Genomic DNA, 20,128 nt, shown 5'->3' with positions numbered 1-20,128 from the left:
CCGTCGTGGGTCTCTGGCGGAAGGTCGGGTGGAGTGTGGAGGACGTGAGGAAGGAGCGATCGGATGACGCTTGCTGCACGCACTGTCCAGAGGCAAACAGTCCCAACAGCATCTCGGGCTTTCTTCACGCATCATCAACGTCACCCAACATCACTTTGACATCGCAGGTCCCGCGGAAGCCATTCCGAACATCTTCTCAGGACCTCTCGACGCAGCCTGGAACTCCCATGGTGATGCTGCCATCCCCGTGTCAGCCGCGATATCCTGACGAGGATGAACTTGCGATCCTCAACCACGCAGAGACCTGTCAAGAACACATCCATCTTCGGCACCGCCGATTGACGACTCTCCAACGGCTATCTCATTGTCAATCACAACCACTCGAGAGGTGCTGGCCCGCGGACAAGGCTCCAAGGAAGCCAGCAGCTTCAGCCAATGTGTCAACTCAATCTCGGCGAGACGTCGGGCGAGGACCTCGCGATGTGTCGCAGCGTGGTCTATCAAGACGACATTCGATGCCAAAGCATGCCGCCTTGCCGCCTTGTCGCGATACCTGTTCACGGACCGCAGATCGCCGTCTGCGGCAGACCCTCCGAATCCTGCGACTGTCAGCTGACCGGCTCCCGTTCCACCACATCAGAACACCTCAATCAGATGCGCTGCGCAGCATTGTGTGTCCGACGCAGAGCACTGCCATGCTACTCGCCACCAACAATTCCCGGTCTCATGGCAAACCCATTGACTTAAGTAGAAGACATGAGCCCCTCGACAGTCGATGCCAGGGGTCGACCAACAGGCAGCCGGTTAGGAGATTTTGTGCGGCTAAAATGACAGGAGGATGAATTTCGCCTTACCCGCCACCCCGTTCAACCTAATTTTTGGGACAAGAGACCGGTTTGCCGGGGCGCAATCGTGCAATCGTGCGGGTAGCTCGACGCTTGACATGGCGTCTTCCCTCTCCCGCTCTCCACTGCCAGGGCGATCAACCAGCCTGCGCTTCCTTCGAGGTGTCCAGCCCCTGCGCCTACATCGTCCCATCGCCAACCCGTTGCGAGACTTGTTCCAGAATGCCGCCACCTGAGTGGACGGGTGCCATGGGTGCGTCCCGCCAAGTGGCTTGCGGCTGGAGTCTTGGGTCTACTTTCCCAAGAGCACTTCGCGCTGGTGCCCGAAATAAGCGCCAAAAGTCAGCCCTGCTGCACCGCGCCAAACGACGGACGAATAACCATCACTCCCAACAGCAACGTCTTCAATCGCGAGCGAGTCTGCGTCTCTGCAATCGATAGCGAGCAGTTGTCAGACCTTAGCAATGTCTTGCGTCGCCAAATGGGCAGCGAGAGATGGAACAGCCTCCCCCCAAAGCCCCTGGATTTGTGCAGTCATCCTTGTTCTTTGGCGGCTTTCTATAATTGCACTTTCAGCTTAGCCCATCGCCACGCGCTGGACTGCGGGTCCAGACGTTGCATCGCCCGGTACATAGATTGCTCTTGGCGATCCTTCTGAGCAGTTATTGTCCTTTTCCGCGCAGAACGTCCCCACGGTGTGCGGCATCCAGGCCCGCTGCGACCACTCGCACCCCTGCGATGTCATTTCTCCCAGGCCCAGGGCAACCATGCGCTCGCAGACTGTCGATTGAACAAAAACATTCCCCGTCCTCTTTTGCTGCTTGCAGCGGTACCCGGCGTCATCTGCCCGCCGTGCTCACCCACACCCCCCTTCTTTCGGCCTTGTTTCGACGACGACGACGACGATTATCCTCTGGCGACGAGAGGAACAACCTTCGTCGCGCGATCGCTTCCACTATGGCGGAACTGGACTCCAATGCGTGGTATCGCCTATCGGAAACGCGCGTCGACAACAGCACCGGACCATTCGCTCTCAATCTCCAGCTTCGAGATGTCGGCCTCCGAGTGCATCCCGTGACCGACGGCACCGCGGCATGGCAATTCCAACCGTTTGGCGACGTCAAAGGCCGCTACCTCATGCGCCTCGACCAGGCGGGAGTCAAGCAGCAGCTGGGAGTCTGCTACGATGCGAAGGAACCGGCGACCGGAAACACCGTGGCCTGTCTGCAGGAGTCGTCAGTGGACGAGTCTCAGATTTGGGAGGTTTCGGTATGGGACGGAAAGACGGGGGAATACAAGTTTATCAACGTGGCCAACGGAACCGCCTACGTGCTCGACGTGCATCCGAAATCGAATCTATTCATGAACAGCAACGTCGAGGGCTCGGCGAGCGCGACAGACACACAGCCGGCGCAACACTGGGTCATGACGAGTGTCAGTGCCGTCAACGACGGAGCATACTCGACAATCTATTCAGGGAACGTGGCGGTCAGCACGAACTCGGCCACGCTCTCCTCAACGACGACTTCGACGACTACTAAATCCACAACAACCACATCAGGGGCCACAGCCACGGCCGCATCACAGACGGCTGCCTCGACAGCAACCAGCACAGCTGCGACGATACCAACAACGACGGGGATATCACCAGGGGCCGGAGCAGGAATCGGCGTCGGCGTCGCCATCGGTGTTGTCGGCTTGATCGGGGCCATTGCGTTCTTCTGGTGGCGGCGCAAGCAACCGAAAACTGCGCAATATAGCGAAGTCGAGCCAAAGCACGGTGGGAGTCTCGAGAGAGGGTCATCATCAATCGCGGGGTCTCCGGCCGTCGGAGGGTACGCGGCGCCGTACGGGGCGCATCCGGGAACAGGGAGCTACCCGTCATACAATCAAGGGTCACCGGCGACGATGAGCTATCCCGTGCCCCTCGATAGGGGGTCTCCCAATACCATGACCTACCCGATCCCCATGCACACGTCGTCGCCGTCGTCTGAGCCTAACCTATCCTCCTGGCACTACCCACAAACCGTGTCAGCAAGCGCACTGGCCGTGCCTGCTGCCGTGCCCCGTCACCAGTTCGACCATCCCGCTATTCACAACGAGTTCGCGCCGGCTGCGTCGAACCCTTCCTTTGAATCAACATCACGCTTTGGCTTTGCATCAACTGCGGCATCTTCACAAGCCAACTCTACAACAAATCTAAACGACCCGGACCCGGTCCCTAGCGCACACGAGCTCGAAGTTGCCGTGCGAGACGTGCCCCGGCGACAGCACGAACTCGGTGAATTCCACCACGGGCCCAATTTCGACCTGTCACAGCCGACGGCGACGACGACAGCGACGATAACGGCACCCTCGGCAGAGCTGAGCGCGTTCCAGCACGGCCCGGATACCTTTACGCAGAGCCACGAGGCCAAGATGCTTGGGGTGCCCACCGCGGAGCTCGGCTCGCACCAGCACGGCCCCGATACCTTTGGCGAAGGCCACGAAGACAAGATGCTCGGCGGCTTTCCGCCAGGGGCCGAGAAGTATCAGCCGGAGCGGGAGGACAAAGTGCTGGGTAACCTGCATGACCTGATGAGGCCGGTTGCGGGGCAGAGCGGTAGAGGTCGTCGGCCAGATGCCACAGAGGCCTCGGGGTGGCAGTCGTACGAGATGCAGTCATTTCCGCCAAGGTGACGGCTGACAGTAGGAGGCGGCGATGAAGCATTGTCCGCAGCCACCCAACCAAACCAACACCGAGAGGGCCTCTAGGGGGAGCGGCCGACGTGGACGAACACAATGATACCCGAGTAACGAAAGGCCCGCCCTGCCTTTGCCTCACCCCGCAGTTATCCTATGGAGAATCGCCAAACACATCTGCCGGCGCTATTCATCTACACCTGGCCATTACACCTGGCCGAAAAGTCATCGAGCTCGAGAGAGAGTTCCATGTGCAACGTCACCGACGGAAAAGCATAGATCCTGAATTTGGACCTCGGATGAAGCTCACGAAGCCTGGAGGACGTCGGAAAGGACCGCCCGATCCTCAGCCGCACTATGGAGCGCGGGAAGGACGCGAAGGGTCCACCGAGACGATGCACAAAATCCAAAGAGGGCCCAAAGGCACAAATCAGGAGCCGGAACCCTGGAGATGGTTCGTCCGGGAGATCTCAGACCCCTGCGCCTAAACATTCCCCCCCATCGGAAAGTGAATGTGAACCTGGGGAGAAGCACTCTGCCACCCTGGTGATGCCGGGACAGAGAGGCATTGTTGAACGCCGAATTCAATTGTATATAAAAAAGAATCAACAGACTTAGAGTAGACTTCTAATCCATGAATAACGACGGCCAGAGTGCCTCATCATGTACAGATTTGTTTTCTGGCGTCGTGGGATTGCCGATCACGGATGCCTCTTTCTTCTCCAGACGATGTGGATGCTTCGAGAAAACCCAGTGCCCTTGAGTCTTCCTAGTCTGTCAGCGCGTTGTGTGGAATGACTGACTGCTCCCATCACTTTGTTCAAGTCGATAATGATGGAGAAGCCCTACGCCGCAAGCCCCTTTGTCGAGGTGACGTATGTAAATCTCTCGGGCACTTCCCCTTCTCCCCCAATCCATCTCAGAAAAGAAGGCAACGCAGTTTTGTTAACTAATGGTGTTTGGATCCTCCAGAGTTTACAGACCTTGAGCCAAGGTAGCTATCACAGCTGGGCTTCAACCCCATCGAGGGTAAAAAATAAAATAAGACAATGCTCTTCAGGCCAGAGAATACCAACGGAAAGGGCAAGAATGGTTTCCATTGAACCCGGGTCCATGGCCTCTCCTTGTGACGGACCAGACTTACACACCAGCACACGAAGAGTCGTACTAGATCACATTGGCACGTCAAACGTTGGACGCTTCGACGATGAAGTTACAGATCATCAACGGGGGGTTAACCCATCGACACGAACCTCTCGAGTGTCGTCTTCCAACGCAGCGCGAGGTCTACCAACTTCAGGGGAAACCAACATGACATTTGGCGTCCTGACTGAGCAGCTGAACACCGAATCCAACGGCTACATGGGAATGCGCTTTCAGAGAGTACGATCTCAACCCGTCCACGGGACCAAGTCATCCGCTGCCGTGTGAACTGATCTGTCATTGCCGCTGAAGGGGGTATAGACGAGGTGATGTCCGTCTAATCGCTGGGGACACTCCAAGAGGGTCGGGGCCACGGTCATCGTCTTCCCAAAGGGGTAGACGACAATCCTTTTCAACTACTCGCCTCTGGCAAAGTTTATTGCCCGCCGCGTTGTTGTCTCAAGAAGGCTTGGACGACTCCTCCGTCAACTTATATAGAGGCTGCGCGTGGGCGGATCGGACAGAGGCGCAGTCCATCCCGTTGACTCCTGTCTCCTCCAGCTCTCCCATACGAAGACAGAAGAGTTTGGATGGCACCTGGCTCGCGGTCTCATCTAGCGACTGAGCAGGCCATCCCCGAGAAGCCGCTGAAAACCTCACAAAGTTCACAAGAATCTTTTGAATCAGCCATGGAACCATTCATCTCGACCGAGACGCGGCAACACAGGACAAACGGCAATGTCACCGCACTCGGCATCGAGAACGGACCCGGATCCGGACCTCCAGACCCCGACGGCGGATGCGAGCCCACATAAGTGGAGGTCTCCCGGCACCGACTCTTATTCCCGTTCGAGCGTCGATAATCCCCGGATTTCGGCGAGGATGCAACGACACGCTGCTCAACGGCGTTCTGTCGCCACGGCCCGGGGATGAGAATCACGGCCTGGCGTCGTGTAGCACGCAGAAAAATCGCCATGCAAGACGACGGTACCTCGGCTTCACAATGATCAGCTAGGGAGCCTCCGTCGGCTGATGGCCATGAAGCACAACCTACCGCAACGTCGGGGAATTGAACCCATCCGAGGCATCGAGGCTTGGAACGGCATAGTGATGATGCCCTCGAAATGGACAGTCACATGCCTCAAGCCGACGCCATCTTCATGGTGTCGACTGGTCGACTGCGAGGGCCTATCGCGCGTTCAACGAAAGGTTGACATGCGGTAGCATTGGAAGATGCAATCCATCGACCGCGATCAAGTCATTGTCAAGCTCCCAAGGCCATCCACGAACCAGCAGCCGGCGGCCGCGAAGGCGTTGGTCTATCACAAGAGAGCTCTCCGGGACGTGATGTTGCATTGCAGATTCTTGACAAAACACCATCGCTCTCACGTGTCATCCAAAGCGATGGCGGTGCATTTTGCATGTGGTTGACGTTGCCCACGGCTCACAGCAACAGACGGCCAGCAACATCCCTCGCAACGTGGACCATATACTCCAACGCCCAGGAGACATCTTGTCGCCCGCATGCCCATGTGACGGCCGTCGAATTGGAGAAATTAGGCGAGCATGGAAAGAAACTGGGTGAAGCAGGAACTGTGTAAGTCCATTGGTCTGTTCCATGGCCGATGTCGCTTCGCCAGCATGACTCCCGCGCCGGAAAATTTGCACGATCGTCGATTCGAGCTACTTACCATTATGAGTTGACCGGTGTGAATTTCCCAATTACGGGTTTGTGGGTTTTGCTGCCCTCATAGGCCACGATGTACGACGCGAAGCATGAATTCCTCCTTGCGTCCCTTGGGTGCTGGAAGCTATACGGACTAGCTTCTGCCCCTCGGGAGGAGTCGGAGACCCCGACACGCGCCCTCCGAGTCTTTCCTCCGCCGTGGGGCGTGATTGTCGTGGTGAGGGTTGGTGTGGGGGATCTGGATGAGGCTATGGACGCACAAAACTCTAAGCGTCAGTATGACAATCCCATGGCGGACTCGGGCAATGTCCGAAAGCCTTTCCCCAGAGAGAGCTTGCTGCAGAAGGAGGCCCAATCAGGGGCGGCAATCTCTAGATGATCTTGCATCTGGCGGCACCTCGTTGGTGCCCGAGAGATGGAGGCCGGGGTAGCATATCCGTCATCCATGGGCTCCATGGCCATGGAGACGTCGACCGTCGACGAGTATCCAGCGCAAAAAAAAAAAACTGGTTGGCGCGTCAGAGGAACCGGTTCCGAAATACGGAGACCTACGGAGCTTGTCGGAAGCGTGACAGCCCCAAAGTTGCATCGTGCGGGGTGCGACGCCCCCGTCTTTAGCTCCATGCGGGGCCGGGGAGGTTTGAAAGCTCTAGCCTCTAGCTCGAAAGAGCCGCCAGTGGAGCGGGCTAGCGACGCTGGGCCAGGTTCTGGAGGTGCGGGATGGCTGACATTCGCGCAAGACGGCAATCGTCCGCTGGCGGCTGGCCGGCGTTTACCCGCATCGACTCCGCAAGTCCAACTCCACGAAAGACATGCATCGAAAAAGAGAGGATGAAACATGTCGATTTTGTCAGCAGCGTGTTGACGGTTCAACCGTGACGGTTAGGCTCTCGAGATATGCAGAGCAAGATTGCCATTAGGTAATGTTAGGTAAGATATATTGCAGACGACGTCAGGTGCCTGGTCAGGTGCCCGGTGAACGGCCATGGTCCAAGCGGTGAGCCAGAGCCAAAGTGTTGGGTTAAGGTTGACGCGTCTGATCGTTGTTGACAAGAAGCTTGGCGGCGTTTGTCCAGACGCCAAGGTTGCCAAGGCGAGAGCAGGATCGCGGGTGAAGAAGGTTGTCTCAGCACGTGTGGGAAGTCCGGGGAATCAAGGTAAGCTGTTGCAACTCCGTACACTACTACGGTGTCTCGGGGGATCGAGAGATGCTGCTGCTGACGATGAACGGCGGTCCAAATTCGGTGTTGTGTAGAGTTCACGAAGTCGCCAAAGTCAAAGTGCGTGGAGGACGAAAAAGTCCCGACTTCAAACTTTGAAATCACCAACCTCAACGACATCATCGGACGGACCCCAGGACGCCCCGGCCATCGCCTAGCTCGCGATGCAGAAACCGAAGCTGACATGGCGCCGAGACGAACGCCATGCGCAATCGCAAGTACCGTGAACTTGGTCGGCCAGCGGCAGGCATTGCAACCTGACGTCCATTTAACGTGGTTTCGTCTGAAGTTTCGATCTCAAGTACCATCAACAACAGACCCTGCCTGGCCCAGTGGACGGTGGGAGCAACCCTCGGGCATGACTTGTTGTGCGTGCTTCAAAACGGCCGAAACTGTGATTTGCAAGCAGAGTCGTGTTTGAGACGGGTGGGGGACGAGCGTCGAGAGGAGAGACTAGACTGGACGCGTGGAAGTCCTTGTTTCAATCCGCAGGAGATCCTCATCGAGTGTGATGAACGGCCAGGAGAGGGGGGGGGGACTCAGTCGAACTCTCAGTCTCGAGTCTCAGCGAGGAGCGGGAAACTGGTGAAGTCGGGAGGGAGCCACGCCCACGACCAGGGGGTGAAAAGTTTTGGAGCCAGGCCTGGCATTCGGTACCGGTGGGGTCTGCCGTCAGCGTGCGGTGTGGGTTCGCCTTGTTGTGGCTTGCCGCTAAGCGGAACCCCTGTGGAGGGATCGGGCAAAGTCGGGAGCTCGTCGTGTCTGAGGCTTGTAAGGACTCAGGGAGAGTCATGCCCGGTATGCAGTCGACGGTATCGTTGTCATTGTGTTGTTCGCTTTGCTTATCTTGATGAGTTGGAGATTTGGGGGCTCCGGTCCACCTCGCTCACGGGATGGTGGGAAGATGATGGGCAGCAAACGGCGCCGTATCGGGCGTTGAACACGAGTTCAGACCGCGGGATATCGCAGGACCTCCCGCGGGAGGCTTGATTCTGACGTGCTCGAGCATTTGATAGGGCGGGATATCGCCTGATGAATCTTTAACCCGATATCCCGCCGACTGCCCTCCGTCATTTCGTATCCATTGGGAAACGGAATTCGCGAGCGTCGTCTATTCAGGCCTGGGTCTTCAGTCATATTCCAGAAGGGGACCCGGAATTTGCCAAGGGGCGAAAAGTACCTGCAGGCACCACAGCGTCGCATTAAAGACTGCATGGGTTTGGATTCCGACGGCCGACCCGGCCAAGTCCCTAGTGTAGAGCTTGTGGAAGCCTGGAAGGCCCGGAGACACCAGTGAGTGCAACACACACTCCCTATGCTCACAGACTGGAGGACAACGGTTCGGGACGCTGTGACAGAGACTAGCCGGAAGAGGAGGCTGGCCAACAAATGTGACGGCCGCCATTGGCTGACGATTGGAGATATCCCCCGTCGCTTTTGGTTCCCTCGTTTCAATAGTAGTTGTTGATTTGTTAGACTTTGGACATTGCGTTGGCCGGTCGAGCCCCTGGGTTTTGCTTTTCACCAAGCAATAGTGCGACGGACAAGATGGAAACATGGAACGAAGAAATTGTTGGCGTTCACGGGTCGGGGGGCGTCTTTCTGCAAAGCTTCGTTTGTCCCTTACCTGGTGAGCACGTCAGCCAGACGGATGGGGAATGCGACGTGCGAGGCATTGGTCAGGCTGGACTGTCGCGTGCGCACGGAGAGCAGTGTATTCGTACTTTGTACGCAGTACGGACAGAGGCCGTGGCGGTCCCGGGGACCATCGGAGGGCGGATTCGAGATTGTAGGTTAGAGGAGGCCCGGACGGTTGCTTGCTAGGTACAGCTAGCGTCGGCGAGATGTCCGGCCGGTGATGGAGAAGGAGGACGTTCCATGGGATCCAACTTGGACGGTTCCACCTCGCGAGAGAAGCCCAAGTGGATGTTCTCCTGTTCTTCCGGTGGAGTTGGCTCAAGGGTCGACGTCTTTGGGTGTGAGGGGGCAGGCCGCAGGCGGGAATGGGATGCAGGTGCAAGTGCAGCAAGGCTTGACAGGGTCGAGGGCTCGAGTGCGACGATAACGTACATTGGGCTGCATGGCTGACGACTTTTTGGGGGTTGAAAGTGCCGACGGTTGACACATTGTGCCGTATTTGTCGGGGATTTCTGTTGTTTGTGCCGACGTCGCACCTCTCTCTTCTCACCGGTTGGAGGATTCTGGAGAGGCGGGAGGGATCAGACATCCCAACAAAAAGAGGTCCTTTGGGGTACAGCAGGCGGTACAGCTTAGCCGCAGCTAGGTGAAGCTTGGGTGCGTCTAGGTGCCGTGGATGATGACTGTACGTAAGACGTCTGCACAAGAGGCCGTGGGCGTTTGCTACGGGCGTCTGAGGCTTTGGATCCTTTGGGTGTTGTGTTGACTCTCTCTCGAGAGTTGTGCTGCCGTGTCTCACTGGGGCGGAAGAGTCAATGGCGACCAGGGCGCAAGGGGAGGGACGATGGCCGCTAGGTCAGGGGAAGAACAGAAAATAAAATAAAAAACCGTGGTAAACCAAACAGAGGCAAGAATGTGGAGTGACCCAAGCACGAGAAAGCCGTAAACAATCATGGTCGGGGGGCAGGGCCGATTGGCAGCGACGATGACTCCGCGAAATGTCCTTTTTTCTGCGCATGTTCCATTCTTTGATTTGGTGAGATTCAGCGCGCCATTTTCAAAAGCTGCCTGGGTGGTTGTCCTATGACTCTGCATCGTCAATTAACATGGCAGGACCGATCCCGTAGTCGGAGCTGCCTTCCGTGAATCAAGTGTAGAAATAGTAGGAAGGACCTGAAGCCACGCACTTGCCCTGTTTTACCTTTGGTAGCCTTCCAATTGCTTCTTTCTTCTGAAGCTTCGTTCATCGACGGCCATCAAGGGGAAACATCACCCCAAGTGATCTTTACGAGACCGAACTGAATCAATCTGCATCGCTCGGAAAGAAACACCACTCCACGCACATCAACACGGATAGCCCGACTCCACTCGCCGCCGGACAGACTGCCGCTGCGCCGCTGGCAACTTGCTTGGGCTGACATCCCACGCCTCCCACGCTCACGCCCACGAACACCCTCCCACGTCGACGAAGCGAAGCTAAATCTTCCGCATTCCGTCAGCTCACCTTATCCGCCGTGTGCACTATTTCGAGTGACGGACAGCAGACCATCTCCACTGCAGCTCGTTTCCCAGGTAGGCAGGCCCCCTTTCCCAGTCCTTCGTCAGCTTCCATGCCTGCTCCATCTGGCATCGCGGCATCCAAATGCAAAGCCCAAGATAGCATCACCACCGTCTACGCCATTGTGAGCTGACGGAAACGGGCCGTCCACAAGCACCATTGTGTTGTTCTCTAGACTAATTACCCGTTTGCTACGCAGTAGTGGGATTCGCGAACCACCTCCTGAGTCTTGGACCTCGTACTTCGTCTCCGGATACACCGTCCCGGCGTCACCACGTCTTCACCTTGCCGCCCTCCCGTCGCCTCACCGACGCCCCTCTCGGCCCCCGACCACTGGCCTTTCTACACGCCCCCGTCCTTGTGTCGCCTAGAGCTTCCTGTATACTCCGTACGGAGAACCTGACGAGGTACCCAGTTACCCCAACTTGAAAATTTTCATCGGCCTTCTCCAACTCTGCGAATTCAGCCAGAATTGGGCACAAAGTCGGAAAAAAACGACCATCAACAAGAAAGGAAGAAAAAAAGAAATTGCCAATTCCTAGGATCGGGTCTGGCTTCCGTCTTCTCCCACCCTCCACACACCAACACCCCCGTCTCAACCCTTAACCACCCCGGTCGTCGACGGACCCTCGTCGCCCCCGTTATTCAACCACCCTGGTCTCCCGGCTCCACGCCGCACACCCTGCCACGACCTGCAGCGAACCCTCTGCACAATCGACCCCGATTCGGGTGCCAGTCTCCCTACTCTGTCGTCTCTGTACGGATACGCCTGGGCGGAAACCTTGGAAGCACATCATACAGTTGGATTCGAATCAAAGCTTGGAGCTCCAGCCCACGCTCGACTTGCTACGCAGTCCGCACGCCACAACGCACAGTCACAGAGCACACTCCCTTGTCCCGCCATCCCATCTTCTGCGCCGTCCCATCCCTCCATCGCTTTCCCAATTCTCGTTCCTCGTCCGCCCGTCTCCCGTCCCCCGTCTCCAGGCTTCGCTCGCCCGTCGTCCAGGCAAGTACCCGGTACCTCGACGCCTCTGCCGGCGCCTGGCCTTGCTGCCATCCCTCCTTTGTGAAACTGCCTTGAAACCCCCTTCTCCCTATCATTCTCAGATCCTCCGTGGCCATGGGTCTAAGTCGCTGTACCTGGCCGGGCAAGCCTCCATCGAGGACCGGACCAGTTCACAAGGTTTTAAACCGACTTTTCCTCGTCCGCGATCCAGTTGCAGGGAACACAACGCCCTTCCCCTCTGTTGGTCCATCCAATGCGACTCTTGCGACTCCACGCTCTCACCATACTCTAAATTGCCTTCCTGCGCCTTCTCCGAAAGCTGGTCTCTTGCTGCATCCTCCTCATCAACGACTAATATCACGTTCCGGCCGGTCCCATTACACCACACGCACCACACGCACCACTACCCATCACGCTCGTCTGCTTCGCCTCGGAGCTCCAACAACTACTAATTGCCTCGTTCCGTCGCCCACTCCTGCCTCCTCTTTCTTCTCCGCATCTCTCCCACCGACACATGCGCCGGTAATGTCAATGGCGTCGTATCCCTTCAGTTCAGCCAGCTCCTCAGACATCTCTACGCCCCGGTCCTCCTCGCCTTCGCCATCGTCCGTCGCCTCTGCCCGCTCCTCTCGCTCCTCTATATCTAACAAGCGCATGTCCATGTCCAGTCGCAGAATGACAGACTTCAACCCCATGTCTTCCGTCGACATCTCCGTCATTGAAGACAAGATGAGAATGGCCTCCCTCGACCAGCACCGTGGCTACTCCCAGAACACCTTTGGCGAGGTTCAGCAATACCGCAACACGGAATACGTGCCCAAGACCCAGGCCACCGCTTTCCAGATCCTGCGCGAGCCCCTCTGGAACAAAGGTGAGTTGATGGCAGCTACCGTCTCCCCCCACTTACACCGTCCTTCGTGCGTCCGCACTGAACCTTACTGCACCTGCACGCACCGGCTTCCCCCAACATGGCGTATCCCTTCAGTTTGCACCCTTCTATATAGCCTCCCTCTTTTTTCCTCCCACAACATCCCCCAATTCCTCGCTCCATCCCCTCCCATGGCTTCTTCACTCACTGGGCGCGCTTGTCGTCTTCCCTCACCACTGCCTCGCCTGCTCAGTCCTCTGCCTCGTGCTCCCATCCACTCGTCCTCCAAACTAACCGCCATGGTCGAATCAGGTCTCTCCTTCACGCCCGAAGAGCGCGTCACCAGAAACCTCACCGGCCTCATCCCTCACACCATGGAGAGCCTCCAGACGCAATGCCAGCGGGCCATGAAGATGATCAACACCCGTCAGACCGACGTCGACAAGTACCTCTACCTGTCCTCGCTCAAGGCCCAAAACTTTGACCTCTTCTACCGCCTGCTCATCGACAACGTCCGCGAGCTCATGCCCTTGGTCTACACCCCCACCATTGGCGATGTCTGCCTGCAATACTCTACCCTCTACACCCGCCCCGAGGCTCTGTACATTTCGATCAAGCAGCGAAAGTCCATCCGCACCATGCTCCGCAACTGGCCCTACCCCAACCCCCAGATCTGCGTCGTTACCGACGGTTCCCGCATTCTGGGTCTTGGTGACCTCGGTGTCAACGGTGTTGGTATCTCTGTAGGTCTCCCGTCCAACTATGTCTGACAACACTAACAACCCCAGATTGGCAAGCTCGCTCTGTACACTGGTGCCGCCGGTATCCACCCCGAAAACACCCTGCCCATTGTCCTCGACACCGGCACCAACAACGAGACCAACCTCAAGGACCCCTTCTATCTGGGCATCCGCTCCAAGCGTGTGTCCGTCGCCGAGCAGCAGGCGTTCATGGACGAGTTCATGGAGGCCGTCACCGAGGTCTACCCCGAGATGACTGTCCAGTTCGAAGACTTTGAGTCCGAAAAGGCCTTCAACTACCTCGACCGCTACCGCGAGAAGTACCGCTGCTTCAACGACGATATCCAGGGAACTGGTGCCGTCGTTCTCGCTGGCTACATCAACGCCGTCGAGCTCTCTGGCGTCCCTCTCGAGGAGCAGCGCCTGGTCTTCATGGGCGCCGGTTCCGCCGGTGTCGGTGTCGCCAAGCAGCTCGTCGAGTACTACACCAAGCGTGGTCTCAGCGAGCAGGTCGCCAGGGACAAGTTCTGGCTGGTCGACACTAAGGGTCTCGTCACCAAGGACCGCGGTGACAAGCTCGCCGAGCACAAGAAGTACTTTGCCCGCACCGACAACAACGGCCACCAGTTCCGCACCCTCGAGGAGGTGATTGAGTACGTTAAGCCTACCGCTCTGGTCGGTCTCACCGCCACCTTTGGTGTCTTCACCGAGTCCGTCGTCCGCGCCCTCAAGGCCTCTGTCGACTCTGGCGGTCTTGGCCGCCGCCCCGTCCTCTTCCCCCTCAGCAACCCCCTCACCAAGGCCGAGTGCACTTTCGAGCAGGCCGTCCAGTGGACCGACGGCACCGTCATCTTCGCCTCCGGCTCCCCCTTCTCCCCCTTCACCATGAAGAGCCCCGACGGCCAGGCTATCACCTACCACCCCAACCAGGGCAACAACGTCTACGTCTTCCCCGGTCTCGGTCTCGGTGCCATCCTCGCCAAGGCCTCCAAGGTCACCGACGACATGGTCTACACCTCGGCTGCCGCTCTCGCCGCGTCCCTCAACGTTGACGAGATCCACAAGGGTCTCATCTACCCCCGCATCGAGCGTGTACGTGACGCCAGCGTCATTGTCGCCCGCGAGGTCATGAAGTCTGCCCGCAGAGCCGGCGTCTCCAAGCTTCCTGAGTCCCAGTGGGTCGAGTGGGAGGAGTGGGGTGACGTTGCCCTGGACGCCTGGATCAAGGAGCGCGTCTACGACCCCGTCAGCTTCTCCGAGAAGAGCCGAATCTAAACCCCCCAAAAATTGTGACGCCGCGAGCGATGGATTGACTTGCATTTACGGATCAAAAGGGCTTGGACAGGGAATACCTGAGACGTTCTCAGAGCGAAATTGGTTTTTTTCGGCGTTGGGGTAGGCATCAAGGGCCTTGGCTTTCCAATCTTGCCGAGATTTGAGCGAAGGGAAACACAGACACATTTTCATCGTCACTAAAAGGACGACGACGCTTTTTTTACTACGAGTACGCCCTATGTGGCCATCGTCTCCGTGACGCCTGTTCGCGTCGGAGTTTTTGAATTTAGAGTAGAGGATGTTGTGGGGGAGACAGGTTTCGCGGTAATACTTCCTGATGGAGCTATGCTACATGGAACGCGATTTAGAAATAGACTTGGATGCCTGTACTACCGTGCTACTGTGTGTACGTGACTGTTCTCCTGTGACTCTGGAGTGGATTTGTTCTTTGAACTCTAGAGAGCTTGCCGAGCTACCGTGGCCAAAAGAGCGGAGGTGCCTCGGCTTGGAAGCTTGAGCTTGAACCCAAAAAACCTGGACGACGTTGAACCAACCGTCCCCAACTTTTGCTAGGGGGGTAAGGGGGTAGCGTAGATCCCCCCGAATTTTCTCTCTCCGCATAGGGACGAACCCCACCCGCCACTCCAAAATAGCTCTGCCCAAAAAAAAAAAGAGCACGTTCTCCAACTGGTGAACTCCGTCTGAAGTGTGTTGGGGGGAGATAGCTCGGAAGGTGTTGGGAGGGGAGGGGGGGGAAGGGGGGTTCACAAGGCCGAACTAGACCGGACTAGGTAGGACAGCGCATGCTTGTTTGCTCGGGTGTTTTTTAGTGTTTGGGGGCTTTTTTGTATAGCTCGGGAACTTTGTGTGAGACGGCTGATGGAGAGTAGGTGAGTAGATACGATTCGTGCGCGTCTAGGACATCTGGGAACCTACGTCTGCGCCTACGATTTTAGAGTCTCAGAACGAGACAATTGACGAAGTAAACCCGGGTTCGTAAAGGAGGACGCTAGGGATTTTGGGCAATGAGACAACGCACGCGTGGCTTAGGGGGTGTTGCGTTGGTCTCTGGGTTTCCGTCATCGTTGTGCCGTGCTGGGGGGGTTGTAAATCCAATCAATGTCATACGCGGACGCGTTCGACGGAAGCCAGATGGAGAGAAAGGGCAGCTAGCCATCGTCGGTCGGTTTCGCGTTGACATGTCGCCTCCACGCCCTCCCCATTCCAAAAACCCATCCTCCTCCTCATCACCCCCCCCCCCCCCGGAGCTGGACAGGATGGTGAGGAGCCCGCTGAATAAGGTTACGCCTCGGCGAACGAACGGAGGTTCAACGGCGTCGTCCACCTTCCCTCCTTTCCCCCCGTTCCTCGCGGCTGCAGCTTCAGACTGTCCAAGGTGTTTGGGTGAAGAAAGTAGAGTGTACACCCAGCAGAATCACGCACAACAACAAACCAACTTTCCGCTGTCAAAGAGAAAACATCGGATGGTCAAGCAGCGAACGGCCATCGAAGCTCTATACCACCCACATACAGCTCCATTCGGTCCCGCCTCGGGATTTACTCCACGGACACCCCCCCCCCCCTAGCTCTCCTCCCACCTCCCCGCGGCACCGTTTTCTTACCTCAGATCAGGACCCTCGGCCGGTTCAACCCACCGCGCCGGTGCCTCGGCGTGGATGTTGAGGAGAGCTGCGAAGTAGGGGTAATGGGGTTGAGGAGGTAACTCACTGCGTAAGATAGTAAGAAACCGAGAACCCCAGTTCGTTTCCTCCCCACACCCACACCACTCCATCGGCGAAGCTTGATTACGCCGCCCGGCTCCGGTCTTTGTCTACGTCTCTATCTGGGGATGGAGCGGGCGGGCGTGAAGTATGGTCCATGCAAGGTAAAGTTGTGGATGGCGTGGGTGGGTGTGGTAAGGCAGACAGGGGTGGGTGAGGTGGATGGATGGATGATGGAGGATCTGCCGTCATGCCCGTGATCCTCCGCACTTGCGTTAGTCCGGGGGATATCTTGTTTGGGCCGGGGGTGGAACGACGTTGCTGCTCCCATGTGCGTGGTACTACCTCATGTCAGGCCCCGGCCCCACGCAGGACTATACCCGGAGCCTCCCGACCCCCTCCGACCACCGACGGAACTTCGAATCCGATGCGACACCAACCTGCATCACTGCCATCTTCAACTTCACGCAACACCTCGGTAATGTAAAATGGTTTTCTGGTATTGCAACTATCTGACTCTCTATGCCTAGCACGTACTGGAGCACATGCCTCAAGGCAAAGTAAAAAAAAGGGGGTATTCGTACGAAGAATGACGGGACCGCAAAAGGAAATCCTGTGCTCGAGGGGATGATGAAGACAACCGGGAAGAAAATGTGGAAAAAACCAGGCCATGCTATGCCGTTGTGATGAAGCGTTCCCCCTGCCTCGATACGATGTAATGAAATGTTTCCGTCATGGTATGCTTTCGACTCGTGGCGCAAAAGACATAGCTCCCAACTCCATGCTCTATGCGATGCAAGTTCGCTTGGCCTCCGTCCCACCGTGTCGATATCTCTTAGCACCCCAAGTCGCTGTAAACGCCAATCCAGACCCCCAGCCTAGCCCTTCCGAAATACACGCTTCGTGCCGCCGACCTTGCCCATGTCGCCAAATTCCGAAATCTTGCGCGTCTCGCCGCTAGCGGCACGCACCTTTTCCTTGACGCTCTCCACCCACGCCCGATTCTCCTCGCTCATCTCGACCTTGCGGCCAGTCGGTCCTGCCAGACCGAGGAACGAGCTCTCGTCCTCTTCCCAGCTGATGTGGGAGCTCGACCGGGACCGGTTGGAGTCTTCCGACGACGGCGTGGGCGTGAACTTGTCCGGGATCGGCGGGACAGCAGGCGTATTGGGAAGGAGCCGGGGCACCGATGAGTCGCCGGCGCCAAAAGACTTTCTAGACTTTCGGACGTTGAGCGGCGTCATGGGTGACATTTCCAGCGCGGAGGCTGGCCGACTCGGCGGGCTCGAGTTCGCGGCACGGCTGTTCGCCCGCGGCAAGTCCTGAACCTTGATCTCGGCCGTCTCGACCGGTCCGGCAGAGCGCCGGCCGTGATGCGAGGCGTACTCCTTGAGGTACTCGCCGAGATCGGCCCACCCACCTCCGACACGCACCATGACGCGCTCGCCGTGCTCGCCGACGCAGCGGATGAGGAGCTTGATGGGTGCTTCGCCGGTGGACCGTGAGAGGTGATAGACTCTGACATCTTGTCCGCTCTGAGGGCGTCTGGGCCTGGGGTTCTTGGCGTATGCGGGAGCAAGCGTCAGCCACGGCGTCGTTGCCCGTGATGATGTCCGCGATGTCGTCGACATAGCAGAGACGCTCCTCCGCATGGTCTCCCGGGATGGCTTCTTAAGCCTCTTGGCGGGCATCGTGGGCAGATCGGGCGGCGGCGGGTTCAAGTCCACCTTGGGCGTCGCTCTCGCCAGCTTGATGTTGGCGGGGATAGACTCTAGAATGTCGCTGATTTGCTTTCGCAGGTGGTCATCTTCCTTGTTGCCGGTCTCCCGAGGCGTTCCCATGCTGATGAAGGAGTGGTCGAAGTCTTCCTCGTTGAAGGACGATTCCAGGGGAAGGGCCGGCAGAAGACCCTCATCTTGGGGTCTCATCATGGGGCTCACGCTCTCTTCTCTGTAGCTCGGCCGGGACGGGGGAGAGCTAGGAGGGCTCATGCTCATGAAGCGGTCAGCAGCCGACTTGCGGCTTAGGGTCTCGGCACGCTTCTGGCGTGGCAGAGGAGGCGATGCTGAGACTTCGGGCATGTCGCTCGAGGCATCTGCGAGCAGGCTCGTGTGGCCGTGGATGATTGTGGACGAATCTGAAGCGTCACTTCCGCGTCTGTCGGGTCGGATCAGCGGTGGCAGCTGCATCTCTTCATCGTCGGGCATAATCTCGTCCGCGTCGTCAGAGCTGGACCGGGCGTTGCTTTCAAAGACTGCCCTCAGTTTCGACACGACGGATTCCTTGCCCGACACCTTTCTCTTGGTGTTTTCTTCGTTTTGCACCTCGCCTAGTGGCGTCCGCTTGGGTTTTGTAGCCTCGTTGGAGCCGTCAAGGCCGGCGACTGGCTGCGTCTTCTTCTGCGCTTGCAGTTGCGAGGGAGACAGCTCGATTGTATCGTCCTCGGAACCGTCAGACTGCTCCGGAGTGGCTTCAACATCAGGGGCAGGCTGGCTATCCTCTTCCGGTGGATTTATGGTGATGGGCACTGGCAAAGTGACGGTCCTCACATCTTCGTCCACAACAGGCAGGCCACTGGATTTCGTGGGCTCGGCCTCGATTTCTTCTCTGATCACCGGTGGAAGCGCTTTCTGCTGACGAACACTAGCCCAGTCACCTTGCCGGATCCTCTGCTCGCCTGAAGTCACCCAGTCGGCGTAGTTGCGCTCGACGGCCTCCATACGGTCGAGCCAGGCGTCGGGCAGTGTATCCTGCAACCCCTCGAGACTGTCGAGCATGAAATCGAGGCTGCGTCCGGATTTCGTGATTTGCGTCTCCAATACCGACTTGACAACAGTGACGGCGTGTTTGAGTTGAGAGAGGCCGTCCTGGGCTCCCTCTTCGGCGGATGGCGTCCCCGCCGGAGATGACAGCACGTTCCATGCAGACTCGAGGGCGTACTCGGCCTCTGCAATGCCAGACAGCAGGTCGGGTATGCGACGGAGAACGGAGAGGCGGATGTGCCAGACTTTGAGCAGTCGGCAGAGCTTGGACAGATTCGGCAGTGCTTGAACGATGATTGCCGTGAGGAGAGCCGTCAAGTCGTCCATTCGGTTGTAGGAAAGTGCGCCGCCTCCCATGGGCCGCGTCGGGGACAGCGGCGTTCCAGGTCTCGAAAGCGGAATGATGTGGGTATGCATGACGTGAGTCTTGATTTCTTCAATGTGAAGCTCGTCCATGTCGTGAGAGATGCCGTCAACGCGCTGCTCGTACTGGGCGACGCTCTCGGCGGGTAGGCTCCCGAGATATACCGACTCATCGGCGTCCTCGTCGAGTTTCGTCCGCTTGGCCTCTGGCATCTCAAAGCCGGCCGAGCCGCTGGTGGAAGGCCAGGGCCAATCGGAAAGCTCCTCGAGCCATTCGTAAATCTTGCGGCTGGCCACGGCGGCGCGCATGGCGAATTCCTGTTCGTTGACGGTAGAGTTGTCTAGGCATTGTTTTAGTTCAGTGTTTGGTGTTTGGAGCATCTCGACGGCGGTCAGTGGTGTAAGGCGGCTCAAGAGGTCGGCGTTGGTTCGGGCACGGGTGGGCGAGTGCTCGTCGGAGTGGCGGTACTGGCGCCTGGCCGGGCGTAGCTGGTGGCCCGGCCCCGGGGTGATGGGCGGCGGAGGATCGGTCATGATGTTGATTGCTGAATAGTTGTTGTCGGTTGTCGAACGAGCGGTTGATCTGTCGAGTAGGCAGGCATGACCTTTGCTTCTAT

The 20,128-nt window shown here is 57.8% G+C and overlaps 6 protein-coding genes across 6 annotated transcripts; 5 read left to right on the top strand and 1 right to left on the bottom strand.

Moving 5' to 3' along the window:
* The first annotated feature begins 32 nt into the window (after positions 1-32).
* Positions 33-1,212, top strand: BDZ83DRAFT_24376 (uncharacterized protein). The gene has a single exon (XM_060501888.1). It carries the CDS (start codon positions 228-230, stop codon positions 840-842), a length of 615 nt encoding a protein of 204 aa, XP_060360986.1. The 5' UTR covers positions 33-227; the 3' UTR covers positions 843-1,212.
* Positions 1,213-1,802: 590 nt separating this feature from the next.
* BDZ83DRAFT_586527 (uncharacterized protein) lies at positions 1,803-3,524 on the top strand (the record flags this gene model as incomplete). Its single annotated transcript, XM_060505961.1, has 1 exon — positions 1,803-3,524. One exon carries the CDS (start codon positions 1,803-1,805, stop codon positions 3,522-3,524), a length of 1,722 nt encoding a protein of 573 aa, XP_060360985.1.
* A 727-nt stretch (positions 3,525-4,251) lies between these two features.
* On the top strand, positions 4,252-5,119 carry BDZ83DRAFT_23866 (uncharacterized protein). Its single transcript, XM_060501859.1, has one exon. It carries the CDS (start codon positions 4,359-4,361, stop codon positions 4,956-4,958), a length of 600 nt encoding a protein of 199 aa, XP_060360984.1. The 5' UTR covers positions 4,252-4,358; the 3' UTR covers positions 4,959-5,119.
* A 2,223-nt stretch (positions 5,120-7,342) lies between these two features.
* On the top strand, positions 7,343-7,998 carry BDZ83DRAFT_655243 (uncharacterized protein; the record flags this gene model as incomplete). The annotated part of the gene is made up of 2 exons (XM_060510789.1): positions 7,343-7,514; positions 7,613-7,998. The coding sequence occupies 2 exons, from the start codon at positions 7,343-7,345 to the stop codon at positions 7,996-7,998; spliced, it is 558 nt and encodes a 185-aa protein (XP_060360983.1).
* Positions 7,999-12,436: 4,438 nt separating this feature from the next.
* Positions 12,437-14,665, top strand: BDZ83DRAFT_586497 (malic enzyme; the record flags this gene model as incomplete). The annotated part of the gene is made up of 3 exons (XM_060505956.1): positions 12,437-12,653; positions 12,963-13,393; positions 13,439-14,665. 3 exons carry the CDS (start codon positions 12,437-12,439, stop codon positions 14,663-14,665), a joined length of 1,875 nt encoding a protein of 624 aa, XP_060360982.1.
* Positions 14,666-17,264: 2,599 nt separating this feature from the next.
* BDZ83DRAFT_586524 (GAS2 domain-containing protein) lies at positions 17,265-20,045 on the bottom strand (the record flags this gene model as incomplete). The annotated part of the gene is made up of 1 exon (XM_060505960.1): positions 17,265-20,045. One exon carries the CDS (start codon positions 20,043-20,045, stop codon positions 17,265-17,267), a length of 2,781 nt encoding a protein of 926 aa, XP_060360981.1.
* Positions 20,046-20,128: the final 83 nt, after the last annotated feature.

Source organism: Colletotrichum acutatum (assembly GCF_030867785.1).
Source record: "Colletotrichum acutatum strain CBS 112980 chromosome Unknown BDZ83scaffold_106, whole genome shotgun sequence".
NCBI classification, from domain to species: domain Eukaryota; kingdom Fungi; phylum Ascomycota; class Sordariomycetes; order Glomerellales; family Glomerellaceae; genus Colletotrichum; species Colletotrichum acutatum.
Note: the sequence above shows the minus strand (reverse complement) of the source record. Positions and strands in the feature narration are given on the sequence as shown.

Bases quoted from the DNA above. Each gene is read 5' to 3' on its own strand.
- BDZ83DRAFT_24376 (XM_060501888.1), top strand. From the start codon at position 228: ATGGTGATGCTGCCATCCCCGTGTCAGCCGCGATATCCTGACGAGGAT.
- BDZ83DRAFT_23866 (XM_060501859.1), top strand. From the start codon at position 4,359: ATGATGGAGAAGCCCTACGCCGCAAGCCCCTTTGTCGAGGTGACGTAT.